Source organism: Ranitomeya variabilis, chromosome 7, assembly GCF_051348905.1.
Source record: "Ranitomeya variabilis isolate aRanVar5 chromosome 7, aRanVar5.hap1, whole genome shotgun sequence".
Classification (NCBI taxonomy): Eukaryota; Metazoa; Chordata; class Amphibia; order Anura; family Dendrobatidae; genus Ranitomeya; species Ranitomeya variabilis.
In genome coordinates this window covers 99,227,427-99,242,076 of record NC_135238.1, presented here as the reverse complement: position 1 = coordinate 99,242,076, position 14,650 = coordinate 99,227,427, and the positions used below count along the sequence as shown (strand labels likewise).

The following is a 14,650-nucleotide window of genomic DNA, read 5'->3' as shown; positions in this document are numbered from 1 at the left end:
GGGCAGGGGCCGTTTTGTCTCAGAGGAATTCTGATGGTTCCTTGATGAAACCGTGTGCCTTCTTTTCTCGAAAGTTTTCGCCTGCGGAACGCAATTATGATGTCAGCAATCGTGAGTTGTTGGCTATCAAGTGGGCATTTGAGGAGTGGCGACATTGGCTTGAGGGGGCCAAGCACCGTATTGTGGTCTTGACCGATCATAAGAATCTGATTTACCTCGAGTCTGCCAAACGGCTGAATCCTAGACAGGCCCGATGGTCCCTGTTTTTCTCCCGTTTTGATTTTGTTGTCTCGTATCTTCCAGGTTCTAAGAATGTTAAGGCTGATGCCCTCTCTAGGAGTTTCTTGCCTGATTCCCCTGGGATTCTTGAGCCGGTTGGTATTCTTAAGGAGGGGGTGATTCTTTCTGCCATCTCCCCTGATTTGCGACGGGCTCTTCAGGAGTTTCAGGCTGATAAACCTGACCGCTGTCCAGCGGGGAAACTGTTTGTTCCTGACAGATGGATTAGTAAATGGATTTCTGAGGTTCACTGTTCTGTGTTGGCTGGCCATCCTGGGATTTTTGGTACCTGAGATTTGGTTAGTAGGTCCTTTTGGTGGCCTTCTTTGTCACGGGATGTGTGTTCTTTTGTGCAGTCCTGTGGGACTTGTGCGTGGGCCAAACCTTGCCGCTCCCGCGCCAGTGTTTTCTTTTGCCTTTGCCGGTCCCTGAGAGGCCTTGGACGCATATTTCTATGGATTTTATTTCGGATCTTCCTGTTTCCCAGATCATGTCTGTTATCTGGGTGGTCTGTGACTGGTTTTCTAAGATGGTTCATTTGGTACCTTTGCCTTAAGTTGCCTTCCTCTTCTGAGTTGGTTCCGTTGTTTTTTCAGCATGTGGTTCGTTTGCATGGCATTCCGGAGAATATTGTGTCCGATAGAGGTTCCCAGTTTGTTTCTAGGTTTTGGCGGTCCTTTTGTGCTAAGCTGGGCATTGATTTGTCTTTTTCTTCCGCATTTCATCCTCAGACAAACGGCCAAACCGAGCGAACTAACCAGACTTTGGAAACTTATTTGAGATGCTTTGTGTCTGCCGATCAGGATGATTGGGTGGCTTTCTTGCCATTGGCCGAGTTTGCCCTTAATAATCGGGCTAGTTCTGCTACCTTGGTGTCACCATTCTTTTGTAATTCTGGGTTTCATCCTCGTTTTTCTTCAGGGCAGGTTGAGTCTTCTGATTGTCCTGGGGTGGACTCTGTGGTTGACAGGTTGCAGCAGATTTGGGCTCATGTTGTGGACAATTTGGTGTTGTCTCAGGAGGAGGCTCAGCGTTTTGCCATCCGTCGTCGGCGTGTGGGTTCCCGGCTTCGGGTTGGGGATTTGGTCTGGTCGTCTTCTCGTCATGTTCCTATGAAGGTTTCTTCCCCGAAGTTCAAGCCTCGGTTTATTGGTCCTTATAATATTTCTGAGATTATCAAACCAGTGTCTTTTCGTTTGGCCCTTCCAGCCTCTTTTTCCATCCATAATGTTTTTCATAGATCTTTGTTGTGGAAATATGTGGTGCCCGTGGTTCCCTCTGTTGATCCTCCTGCCCTGGTGTTGATTGATGGGGAGTTGGAGTATGTTGTGGAGAATATCTTGGGTTCTCGTTTTTCTAGACGGAGGCTTCAGTATCTTGTCAAGTGGAAGGGTTATGGCCAGGAGGATAATTCTTGGGTTGTTGCCTCCGATGTTCATGCTGACGATTTGGTTCGTGCCTTCCATTTGGCTCGTCCGGGTCGGCCTGGGGGCTCTGGTGAGGGTTTGGTTACCCCTCCTCAAGAGGCGGGTACTGTTGTGAATTCTGATGTGGGTTCTGCTCTTTAGCTCCCTCCGGTGGTTATAAGTGGTAGTGCTGCTGTTTGTCCTTCACAACAGTCATCAGCTGCTTCCACTTTGGACGGGGCTATTTAGTCTGGCTCCTTCCTTTATTGAGTGCCAGTTGTCCATTGTTTTCTAGGGATCCACATCTCTGCTTGGTTTCTCCTTCTGGATTGTCCAAATCATCAATGATAAGTCCTGGCTCTGTTTTTGCAGTCCACATGCGGTGGACTTAATAGTTCTGTGAATTGCTATGTTTTTTCTTGTCCAGCTTTGTCTGTGTTAAGATTTACTCAGCCAAGTTGGAAGCTCTGGAGTCACAGTTACCCTCCATGCCTTTAGTTAGGTGTGGAGATTTTTGTATTCTCTGTGGTGGATTTTTTAGTATTTTTTATACTGACCGCACAGTACTCTTTCCTGTCTTTTCTTTCTAGGTAGCGTGGCCTCCTTTGCTAAATTCTGTTTTCAGTCTGCGTTTGTAATTTCCCTCTCCTCTCACAGTCAATATTTGTGGGGGGCTGCCTTTCCTTTGGGAATTTTCTCTGAGGCAAGATAGTATTCCTGTTTCTTCCTTTAGGTGTAATTAGTCCTCCGGCCGTGACGAGGTGTCTAGGGAGTGACAGGAACATCCCACAGCTACTTCTAGTTGATGTGTTAAGTTCAGGGTCTGCGGTCAGTATAGAGGCCACCTACTCCAGAGCTCGTCCATGCTGCTCCTAGGCCACCAGTTCATAACAGTCGTCAGATCGGCGTGTATCGTCGTGTTTGACAGCAAAAGCAACGATGCCAGCAATGTTTTACAATGGTAACCAGGGTAAATATCGGGTTACTAAGCGCAGGGCCGCGCTTAGTAACCCGATATTTACCCTGGTTACCATTGTAAAAGTAAAAAAAAAACACTACATACTCACCCTCTGATGTCTGTCACGTCCACCGGCGTCCGCGCTGCTGCTCAGAGCTTCCTGCACTGAATGTGTCAGTGCCGGCCGTAAAGCAAAGCACAGCGGTGACGTCACCGCTGTGCTTTAGGGCCGGCGCTTACACAGTGCAGGGAAGCGGACGCCGGGGGACGCGACAGGCACCGAAATGTAAGTATGTACTGTGTTTTTTTTGGTAACCAGGGTAAACATCGGGTTACTAAGCGCGGCCCTGCGCTTAGTAACCCGATGTTTACCCTGGTTACCCGGGGACTTCGGCATCGTTGGTCGCTGGAGAGCTGTCTGTGTGATAGCTCTCCAGCGACCACACAGCGACGCTGCAGCGATCGGCATCGTTGTCGATATCGCTGCAGCGTCGCTTAATGTGACGGTACCTTAAGAGTCTGACGGCTGTTGTAACCTGTTTAGAAGTTAGCAACATTTAGGCAGTAAAAAATACACTTTTTCATTTCTGTCATGCCACTTTGCATTAATTCCTGAAAATCACCTGAAGAGTTAATAAACTACCTGACTGCAGTTTTTAATATTTCAGGGGGTGCTATTTTTAAAATGGTATAGCTTTTGGGGTTTTCCTAATATGTGGGACCCCTAAAGGCACTTCAAACATGGATAGGTCCCTAAAAAAATACATTTTGTAAATTTCCTAGAAAAAATTAAAAATTACTGCTACATTTTTCAACCTCCTAAAATGCTAAAAAATAAAAGAACATTTTACAAACGGTGCTGATGTAAAGTAGACATGTGGAAAATATTATTTATTAATGTTTTGCTATGGTATGACTATCTAGCTAAAGAGGATAATTATTCAAAATTTGAAAATTGCTAATTTTGTTACATTTTTCTCAAATTTGGATATTTTTTATAAATAAGCACAATACATATCGACCTAAACTTACTATTATCATAAAGTATAATGTGTCAGGAAAAAACAACCTCAAAATAACTGGGATTTGTTTTAGCGTTCCAGAGTTAAGTTATTACCAAATAAAGTGACACTGGTCAGATTTAAAAAATTTGGCTCCGTCACTAAGGGGTTAAGAAGCCCTCCTACTCTGCATTCTTTACCTATATTAATTGCACCTGTTTGATCTCAGTTACCTGTATAAGATACACCTGTCCACACACACAATCACACTCCAACCTTTCCAACATGGCCAAAACCAAAGAGCTGTCTAAGAACACACGGACAAAATTGTAGACTTGCACAAGGCTGAAAAGCAGCACTCACCAGGTTCTGCAGTAAAATCTTTTCTTCCATCAATGTAGCAAACAAAATGGTAGGCAGAGAATGAGCGGGAAACTGGTCGACGGCAATTTCATGTTTCGGTTTAGACTCGTAGAAGTGCCTTGACAGCATCCTTCAGTCTCTTGCTAAGTCCCTGCCTACCGTTTTGTTTGCTACATTGATGGTTTAAGGGATTTCGCTACAGAACCTAGTGAGCGCCGCTTTTCATTTTTTCTTAAATGAAATTTAATTATTTCTAATGCGAGCACCACCAATAGTTTCTGTATTTATGCTATCATCAGGAATGACTGGTGCTGAAATGGCTCCATTTGAATTACTGCACAAGGCTGGTATGGGATACAGGACAATATGGAAGGAGCTTGTTAAAAAGGCAACAACTGTTGGCGCATTTATTAGAAAATGGAAGAAACAAAAGATGACTGTCAATCTTCCTAGCTCTGGGGCTCCATGCAAGATAACACATTACGCTGTCATGGATTAAAATCCTGCAGGGCACGCATGATCTCCCTGCTCATGCCTGCACATGTCCAGGCCCGTTTGAAGTTTGCCAATGACCATCTGGATGAACCAGTGAGTTATGTCGTCTGATAAGACCAAAACAGAACCTTTTAGCATCAACTCCACTCGCCTTGTTCAGAGGAAGAAGGTTGAGTAAAACCCCAACAACACCGTCCCAACAATGAAGCATGGTGGGGGAAATATCGTACTTTGGGGCTGCTTTTCTGCAAAGGGCACAGGACGACTGTGCCGTATTGAAGGGAGGATGGATGTGGGTCACGTATTGTGAGATTTTGGCCAAAAACTTCCTTTCCTCAGAGCATTGAAGATGGATCGTGGCTGGGTCTTTCAAGCTGAGAAACCAAAACACACAGGCAGTTCAACTAAGTAGTGGCTCCGTAAACAGCATTTCAAGGTCTTGGAGTGGCCAAGCTAGTCTCTACAAATAAACCCAATAGAAAATCTTTGCCTAGCGACAGCCCTGAAACCTGAAAGATCTGGAGAAGATCTGTATGGAGGAGTGGGACAAAATCCCTGCTGCAGTGTGTGCAATCTTGGTCAAGAACTACAGGAAACATGTGACCTCTTTAATTGCATACAAAGGTTTCTGTACCAAATGTTAAGTTCTGTTTTTCTATTGTATTAAATACTTAATTTGCTTTTTATTGCATTAAATTTGTAAAAATCATACAATGTGATTTTTCTGTATTTTTTTTTTTTAAAGATTCTGTCTCTCACAGTTGAATTGTACCTACGATAAATAATACAGATCTCTCCATTCTTTGCAGTAGGGAAAACTTGCAAAATCGGCAGTGTATCAAATACTTATTTTCCCCACTGCATGTCTCTGAAACTGTATGTCGGTTAGGCTACTTTCACACTAGCGTTAACTGCAAACCGTCTCAAAACGTCTTTTTTGCCGAAAAAACGGATGCGTAAAAAAAGTGAAAAACGGTGACAAACGTATGCCATGCATACAGCATTTCGACGGATCCGTCGCAAATCCACTAAACGTTTCCGTCGAAAATACTGGATGCGTTGCATACGTTGCATCCGTTTTTACCATCCGTTGCATCCGTTTTTCCGACGGATCCGTTTTTAAAATGGGAGGCTCCCAAATTTGATTGGCTACTGGAAAATATGGAAAACTATATAGTTACTGTTTTTACAGCCCATCTTTGAGGGTTTTAGTTTTGTGGCAGCGATGGAAGGTGTTCTTGGGAGGATTGCTAGTTTGGTTACCGACGTTATCTTTGAGACAAATCGCCTGGATATCATAGTGCGGGAGAAGGAGGCGGCAGCGGAAAAACGTAGGATGCTTCTGCAGCAACGGAGACGGAGGCGACTCTGGATACATCCGATTAATGAACTACGGATGATGATAAAGGGATCCAAACCCTAACCCTACCCCTAACCTCACCCCTAACCATTTAATGAACATTTTCTGACAGTCATAGTGCCACGTATTTCAGTGCCACGTATTTCAGTGCCACGTACTATAAATACTATAACTACGTGGTTATACGTGGCACTGAAATATCGTGGCACGTAAATGCGTGGCACTGAAATACGTGGCACTGAAATATCGTGGCATTTACGTGAAATACGTGGCACTTAAAATACGTGGCACTTATATACGTGGCACTTAAATACGTGGCACTTATGTATGTGGCACTTATGTACGTGGCACTTGTATACGTGGCACTTATGTACGTGGCACTTATGTACGTGACACTTATGTACGTGGCACTTATGTACGTGGCACTTATGTACGTGGCACTTATGTACGTGGCACTTATATACGTGGCCATATATGTGGGGTTGAAGGCCCAGGCCAGGTTTATATAGATTTGGGGGTGTCTGGCCAATTGGCAACAAAATCCTTCTTCTGAGCATGCTCAGTGTAAAAAAACGTATTGCAGCACTGTATTGCGTCGTACGACGTGTCCCGACGCATCCGTCGCTCATAGGCTTCCATTGCAGCCAACGACGTATGCCGCAGGATACGTCGCGACACGTTTTTTAGGCGGAGACAAAAAACGTTACAATCAACGTTTTTTGCCGACGACGCGTCGCCAAATTTCGACGCATACGTCGTAAAACGGACACGACGTATGCCAATCCGTCGCAATACGTCGCCAATACAAGTCTATGGGGAAAAAACGCATCCAGCAAAAACTTTTGCTGGATGCGTTTTTTCTGAAAAAAGACGTTTTGAGACGTAATGCAGTTAACGCTAGTGTGAAAGTAGCCTTACTTGGTTACTTTTGACTTGGTAGCAAGTCCTCATTATTGTACAGTTCTTCCTCGTAAATCCACAAACATGCAAATATCTGGGAAAATGATGAAGACCAGATGACAAGATGTCTGGTAGGATTCTAATTTGCATTACAAGCCTGTGTCTTCATGTAGGAAAATTTAAAGGTACCAAAACCTATGCAAATGTTGCAGTGATTGTATGTTAAAGGAAACCGATAAGCAGGTTTTCAGGCCCCAAAATAACATGATCGTAAACTACCTGCAATGATAACAGCCATACCTTTTATATTATAAGTCTGTATCTGTGTTATCTTGTAATCCATTTGTGAATTCTTATGCAGATGAGCTCACAAATGCAGGTTTTTGGCCTGCCCTTAAAGCTCTTTTGGTCTTTCTCCTTCAGGCACCTGACGTCTACCTGTGATTGACAGGTGACCTTTCTGAGACCTGCTCCCTGGCCACATTTCACACTCTGTCATTCCCGGGGGTCAGCACATGCACAGATGGATACTCAGTAGTGATGAGCGAGTATACTCGTTACTCGAGATTTCCCGAGCACACTCGGGTGTCCTCTGAGTATTTTTTAGTGCACGGAGATTTAGTTTTCATCGCCGCAGCTGAATGATTTACATCTGATAGCCAGGCTGAGTACATGTGGGGGTTGCCTGGTTGCTAGGGAATCCCCACATGTAATCAAGCTGGCTAACAGATGTAAATCATGCAGCTGAGGCGATGAAAACGAAATCTCCAGGCAATAAAAAATACTCGGAGGACACCCGAGCGAGCTCTGGAAGTCTCGAGTAACGAGTATATTTGCTCATCACTAATACTCAGCTCTCGCAACATCATCAGATCATTACTGCAAATGCGGCACCCCTGGGAATGACTGCACCTACATGAGATGTCGACCAGGAAAGCGGAGCATAAAAGTGACCTGTCACGTTACAGGCTCAATGCTGATGTTCACATATGCAAACATCTGTAAACTACCATACATGATTAATAGGGCTCATTCCAATTTTCTAAAAATATACATGACATATGTTTGACATATGTATTAATATTGTGTTATTATTTTTTTTTTTTTTTGTGCTACTCAGCAGAAATGCTTGATCCGACTTCTCCCCTCTGGCCTTCATTGTATTCATCGGCACATACTTCAATCCAGCATGCACACCAGCTCCAGCTTTTCTCTCATCAGCATCTTATGCGACAACATGAACTGTATATGCTGCTACAGCAGCAAACTGCACATTCCGTAGAATTACATAGAGGTGCACAACTGGACAGTGTTGAGCCTCAGAGAAATGAACAACCACATGTGCTGGATCTACAGAGAAATGTTGACATATCGGAACTACAGAGAAATGCACAATTGGAAGCTAAAGAATTCCAAAGGAAAACTCATCATGAATCACACGAATGTCACAGAAATGAACAACTTGTGGTAAGGCTTTAGGCATTTTTATTTTTAGATAATATTTTTTTAGTAACTTTGTTAAATAATAGTTTCTTCTATCCTTTTTCACACAAAATTATCTAACAAAGGGCAGTTAGTTACTACATATTGAGTATGTTGAGGCAGGTCATTCTGTAGAATGTTTCTGCTGATACTGGCCATCCTTATAGCCGAAAGACTTCAAGCTTGCTACTGATTATTAACATTTCTGTAAATACATACTCCTTCTCCTCTCCTGTCTATTCCCATAAACTGTTTTTATTAAGCTTCCAACAGTACAAACTCACGGCAGTGAACTTAGGGGCATGGGGGATGATAGTTTTTCAGCGTCAACTCATTGTTTGTTGTTTTCCTGATATTTGCAGTCTATGATACTTGAGAGAAGAACCAACTGATAATAACTTTCAAAGTTGGGCATTTCTGCTTCTTCTCTTGATTTACTACATCTGGGTTTCCGCCTTCAGTAAGCGTATGAGCCCTAAAATGATGCATGTCAGAGCGCAAGTTGACTCTGTTGGCATCATTATAGCCTATGGCCCAGTCGGCGCTTACTCCTGAATCCTGTTTTGTGTGGATGGAGAGCATTGACTCAAGCCCTGATAAGACAAGCAAAGCACCCTTGGGATACTTATTTTATTTTATTTTTTTCTTTAGACCTGCAGACATTTAGTTTTTGTTCCTGGCTGTTTGTCATTGTGAAAATGGTTAGACTAGTACGTGAAAAAAGTTGAAAGCCACATGGTGGGATATTGTTGCTGAGCAGAAGGGAAAGTTGTGTCCTATTTGTAGCAAAACCTACCACCAGTGAAAGCATGAAACCAACTGACTAAGCAACAATGATCTTTACTCGTGGAACCTGTCAACAGGATTGTATATCTCATACTAATAGCATGTATATGAAGGTGCTTTATGTATGTGGTATTGTATTTTTGTGTCACTTTTTTGTCCAGAGTCATTTATTTTAGTATTTTGAATTAAAGGTTATATTTTATGTGAGGGAGACTCTCCGGGGATTCATAAGTCTGCAGTCACTCTGTCTGTTTGGAACGGAGAACCCCTTTAATGCTGAACAAATCCTGTCTTTTCTTGTAGTACTTTTGTATTTTGACCATTAGTATAATACTTTCTCTGAGCAAAAGGGTTGTCTGTTTTTAATCTTTAGGAGCGGATGAAACTGGGACAAGAAAAAGTTGGGGATTTGTCTTCACAAACTGATAAGGAAAGCTCTTTTTGCAGTTCTTCATCTAATTCCTGTAGCAAAGTGTTTGCTTCATCACCTCTCCTTGAATCATTCTCTGCTGCAAACAAATTGGAAGAAGATTCTTATAAATACTCTGAGCCGCCATCTTTCAGCAGTTCTTCACCTTCTTCAATGTTGCTAACCAAAATAGAAGCTAATGATGGGTCAGTGAAAGATCCATCTATGGAACAAGGTAGCTCTTCTCCACTCCAAGGTTTGTTTTTATCTGTCCTACTTTTTTTGCGAATAAGTTAAACTTTTAACAAAGATCTGGTTGACTGAGGACAGTTCTCAGCTTGGAAACCATTTTTGGTCCATGTGACCAAGCAGTTATCAACAAATGTTTTTGCCTCACAGAAAATATTTAAGTATCACTCCAGCATTTGTTTCAATCCTTTTGTTAGTAGACATGTATGTACGTGTAATGCATGTAGTTACATACTCACTGGTCAGAGTCGTCTTCTGTTTTCAGCCCCACTTTGGTTACTTTGGCACTATGTAACACTTTGTAACCTGCAGGATCACTGAGTCTTTTTTTCTCAATAATGAGACTACACTTCCTCCTTATGAGTTCCCATAGACTTGCATTGAGAATATTTAAAAATGTGACCTTTGCTTCATACACCAACCAGTGCGTGATTTGACCAGTCACAGGTGTATTCATGTGGGAGAAAATAGATAATATCCGTCAGGAAATCCGCTCCCAGCCACCAAGAGCAGTGACTCCCATTCCTCCCTGCATTTCCCCTGGCTCACTCTCCACATTCGATCCCATCACAGAAGAAGTCGTCTCCAGGCTCCTCTCTTCTTCTCGTCCGACTACATGTACTACTGACCCCATTCCCTCTCATCTCCTCCAGTCTCTCTCCAGTCGTCACAACTCCCCTAACTACAATCTTTAATTTTACCCTCCTCCTTCAAACACTCTATCATTACTCCATTACTAAAGAAACCCACCCTCGACCAAACCTGCACAAATAACTACAGACCGGTCTACAATCTCCCCTTCATCTCTAAACTCTTGGAAGCACTTGATCTACTCCCGCCTTACCCGTTTCCTCTTCACTCACTCCCTCCTAGACCCTTCACAGTCCGGTTTCCGCCCCCTACAGTCGACAGAACCTGCACTCATCAAGGTGACTAACGACCTTCTGACAGCAAAATGTAACGGTGACCACACTCTGCTCATTCTTCTCAACCTTTCTGCAGCTTTCGACACTGTTGACCACCCTCTCCTACTCTCTAGGCTCCAGTCAATAGGTATTAAGGACATTGCTCTCTCCTGGTTCTCTTCCTATCTTTCTGACAGCTCCTTTAGTGTTCTGTTCTCTGGCTCCACTTCATCACTTCTTCCTCTCACTATCGGGGGAACTCAGGGCTCAGTCCTTGGCTCCCTTCTCCCTTTACACGGCCCCAATTGGACAGACCATCAGCAGATTTGGCTTTCAGTACCATCTTTATGCCGATGACACACAACTATACATGTCATCCCCTGACCTTAACCCCGCTGTACTACAGAACGCCAGTGACTGTCCGCAGTCTCCAACATCATGTCCACTTTCTATCTGAAACTCAACCTCTCCAAAACTGAACTTCTTCTGCTCCCACCATCTACTAACCTCACTAAATCTGACATTTCCTTCTCCGTTGGTGGCACCAGCATAATAACCCGGCAGCAGGCGCGCTGTCTGGGTGTCATGTTTGACCCCGATCTCTCCTTCACATCCCATATATAATCCCTTGCCCGCTCGTGCCTCTTACACCTAAAGAACATCTCTAGAATCCGCCCTTTTCTCACCATGGAAACAACAAAAACCCTCACGGTCGCCTTGATGCACTCCTGCCTGGATTACTGTAATGCTCTATTAATTGGCCTCCCCCTTATTCGACTTTCCATTCTCCAGCCTATCCTTAATGCAGCAGCCAGGGTTGTCCATCTAGCTAATCGGTATTCAGACGTGTCAGCTCTTCGCCAGTCGTTACACTGGCTGCCCGTTCATTATAGAATCCAATTCAAAGTACTTGTTCTTACCCACAAAGCTCTTCACAGTGCAGTACCCCCTTACATCTCCTCCCTTATTTCTGTCTATCAGCCTAACCGACCGCTGCGCTCTGCAAACGACTTTGAGCTAACCTCTGCACTAATTCGTACTTTCTACTCCCGACTCCAAGACTTCTCCCATGCTGAGCCTATCCTCTGAAATGCTATACCCCAAGATATTCGGACCATCCAAAATTTACATAGTTTTAGGCGCTCCCTCAAAACACATTTGTTCAGAGCAGCCTATTATGTTCACTAATCAGTCATTTTATGTTTGTGCGTGTGTGTAGCCCATTCACTATCTCCACCTATCCCCCACCCCCTGAAGATGGCTGGACCAGCATTGTAAATACATCATTGTAAATACACACCTGTACTTTGTATCTCCCCCACCTCATTGTAGATTGTAAGCTTTCACGAGCAGGGTCGTCTTATTTTGCTTAAATTATCGTATTGTTAAACGTTGTTACTTATGACTGTTGTGTTTGAAACTGTTAAACTGTAAAGCGCTGCGGAATATGTTGGCGCTATATGAAGGTTATTATTATTATTATGTGAGGCTGAAAACAGGTGAAGAATGCTATCAGTGAGCTACAGTACATGCATTACCTAACAAAAGGTTAAAAAAATTACTGTATTGGTGCTTTAAGGAAGTGCACAATTACCACATCCCACTACATACTTATATTTATTGCATTGCACATGTCAACACTTTGTGTGACCCAAAAATACCTAGGGCATATGTCAACACTGTGTGTGATCCAAAAATACCAAGGGCATTTGGGCATTTTCTTTTATTGTCGATGTTTATGCAGTTCCCTTTATTTTCTGAGTAGTAGACTAAACTTCCTTGGAAGATATGAATTTCCATCCCTTTACTTGTCATAAGATATCCTAAATCCCACCTTAGAAACACATCATATCGATACAATATATACATAATATGCATGGTTTTGTCATGACTAAATGAGAATTCAAGTCCACGTTGATCATAAATTATTTCTGTTTTCAGATGACATACATGGATACTCAGCGCAGCGTCTTTCACCCTCCATGCAGCACCAGCTTTCCTATATAAATCAACCAAAAAATGTTGAAAACGCTGAAAATTTTGCTCCAGTTATCAAACTATCTGAATCAAAAACATGTGATATTGAAACTCCCTTGGATCTCAAACCTGCACATGTGTCTGAGGAAGCAGAGGCAGCTGAATTAACCACCAACGCCATTAGAGCAGAAGGTTTACCTACCATGACAAGTTGTAAAATCTTCAGTGAAACAGATGTTTGTAAAGTGTCGGCAGAATGCCAACATTTTTTATGTCAAGAAACAGATTCTGCAAAAGTAGATGAGAAAGAAGACCTCAGAAAAGGGGAACGGCTTTCCCCTTGCTTTTCTGAAATTGATCTTTGCATTGGAAAAGGTACATATTCAACTCAAACGGACTTTACTGACACTTTTGAGTCTCCAAGTAGTGAAATGGATTTAGAAAGAATTCTTCATCATGTTAAACCATCCACCAAAACCAATGATCTTATGGATTTGAACATGGGAAAGGAAAGCTCTTGGACAGATAGTGTGACATCTGGACCTTTGAACTGTAAAGAGGACATGTGTGCTCACCTTTCTGATGTGAAATGTATGAATGATCCACTGGCTGGTATGAATGCGTTGGTTGCGGCATCTGAAATGCCTCAGGCCTGCTGCCTGCCACGTAGAAGCACAGCAGTTCTGACTCCTGATCCATCAGCAGACAGCTCACTTCTCCAAGGCATTGTCCTACTAAGTGAAATAGCTGAGATCGAACTTGAGAGAAGAAAGCAAATGGACAGTAAGTTCCTTTTTGTGTTTGAAACTGTTCCAATGTATAAGGGCAGTAGTAGCCAGTCACTAAAGATAATGCTTCATTGCACATGTTAATGTTGTTTTTATTTTGTGCTTTCACTTAACAGATTTGCAAAGCTGCCACATTAAACCTTCTCTTGAAAGCCTGTTGGCTGTTAGCTCTCAAATGTTAATGGAAGTGCTTTCTTCACCAACTTTGGATTACCTGAATGCCAAATCAATCCAATTGCCTCGAGAATTAACACTAAATAAAAAATATAGCTGGAAACAAGGAAAAAATACACCGGTGAGTGGACAAGACCTTTTTAGTTAAAAGTCTATGTATAATTGTCTTCATTAAAGTCTTTTTTTCAAACTATGTAGCGGTATGTGAGCATGATAACTAGCATATTCTCTGATCAGTTATTATCGTATATTTATTTAAGTAATAATTATAATCTCAAGCAGAGAAATGTTACCTTCAAGAAGCAACTATGATCCCCTGCTGTGTTGTCTGTATGCACGCTTATAAGTGACTTGTGCTCCCTCAGCTGGGAGCTGCGGTATGTGCGGACCATGAACTGGAGCATCTCTGTATTGTCAGACACAGCCATTACACAGTACACAGCAGGGGCACATTTATAAGATTATCACAGCACAATAATACGGTAACATTTTTTTTTTTAAAGTACAGTGAATGGGCGGCTTCCCAACCAAGAAAGAATGGGCAGGGTTTCCAAACCCTGAAACTGTTAACCCCAACTATATCACTTCTTTTATCATTGTGCACTATGTTCATTTTATAGGGGTTTTAGCGGCGCATTTTCCTGAAAAAGCTAATGTGTGTACATATCTTTATAGTGGGAAAATAAATATTTTTCATTTTTGTGCCCCGGTGTTCTAAAATTCTGTAAAGCATCTGTGGGTTGAAAATGCTCACCATGGTTTTAAATGAATTCCTTAAATGGATTGTGTCCTAATTTTTTATAGTGTTAATAATTATTGATTTGTATAATTATTTTTAAAGGGAACCTTTCTTGTGAAAAAAAAAAAAAACGTTATTAACCTGCAGATATGGGGCTAATCTACAGGTTAATAGCATTCTGAACCTTTCCAACGCCGTCACTTAGATCCACGCTGCCGAGAGGAAATGTCAGTCATGTGGGTGGCGCTTGCAGATTTTCCGTCACTGCTCTGTGTATATTGAGCGTCGGCTGTAACCGTGCACAGACTGACAGCCGGCCTTAATGTTAAGCTATCTGTTAGTCAGAGCTAGGGGTACAGTTACAACCGCCAATCTGTAT

The 14,650-nt window shown here is 42.6% G+C and overlaps 1 protein-coding gene across 7 annotated transcripts in view; it reads left to right on the top strand.

Moving 5' to 3' along the window:
- Nucleotides 1-14,650, top strand: part of TNRC18 (trinucleotide repeat containing 18) — a 997,170-nt gene that overhangs the window by 343,909 nt on the left and 638,611 nt on the right. For 6 of the 7 annotated variants that reach the window (XM_077275610.1, XM_077275609.1, XM_077275606.1 and 3 more), the window contains 4 exons: nucleotides 7,883-8,229; nucleotides 9,404-9,695; nucleotides 12,535-13,353; nucleotides 13,475-13,653. In XM_077275610.1, the coding sequence (XP_077131725.1) occupies nucleotides 7,883-8,229; nucleotides 9,404-9,695; nucleotides 12,535-13,353; nucleotides 13,475-13,653 (1,637 nt within the window). The remainder of the gene's footprint in view (nucleotides 1-7,882; nucleotides 8,230-9,403; nucleotides 9,696-12,534; nucleotides 13,354-13,474; nucleotides 13,654-14,650) is intronic. The other variant, XM_077275608.1, reaches the window with a different exon arrangement.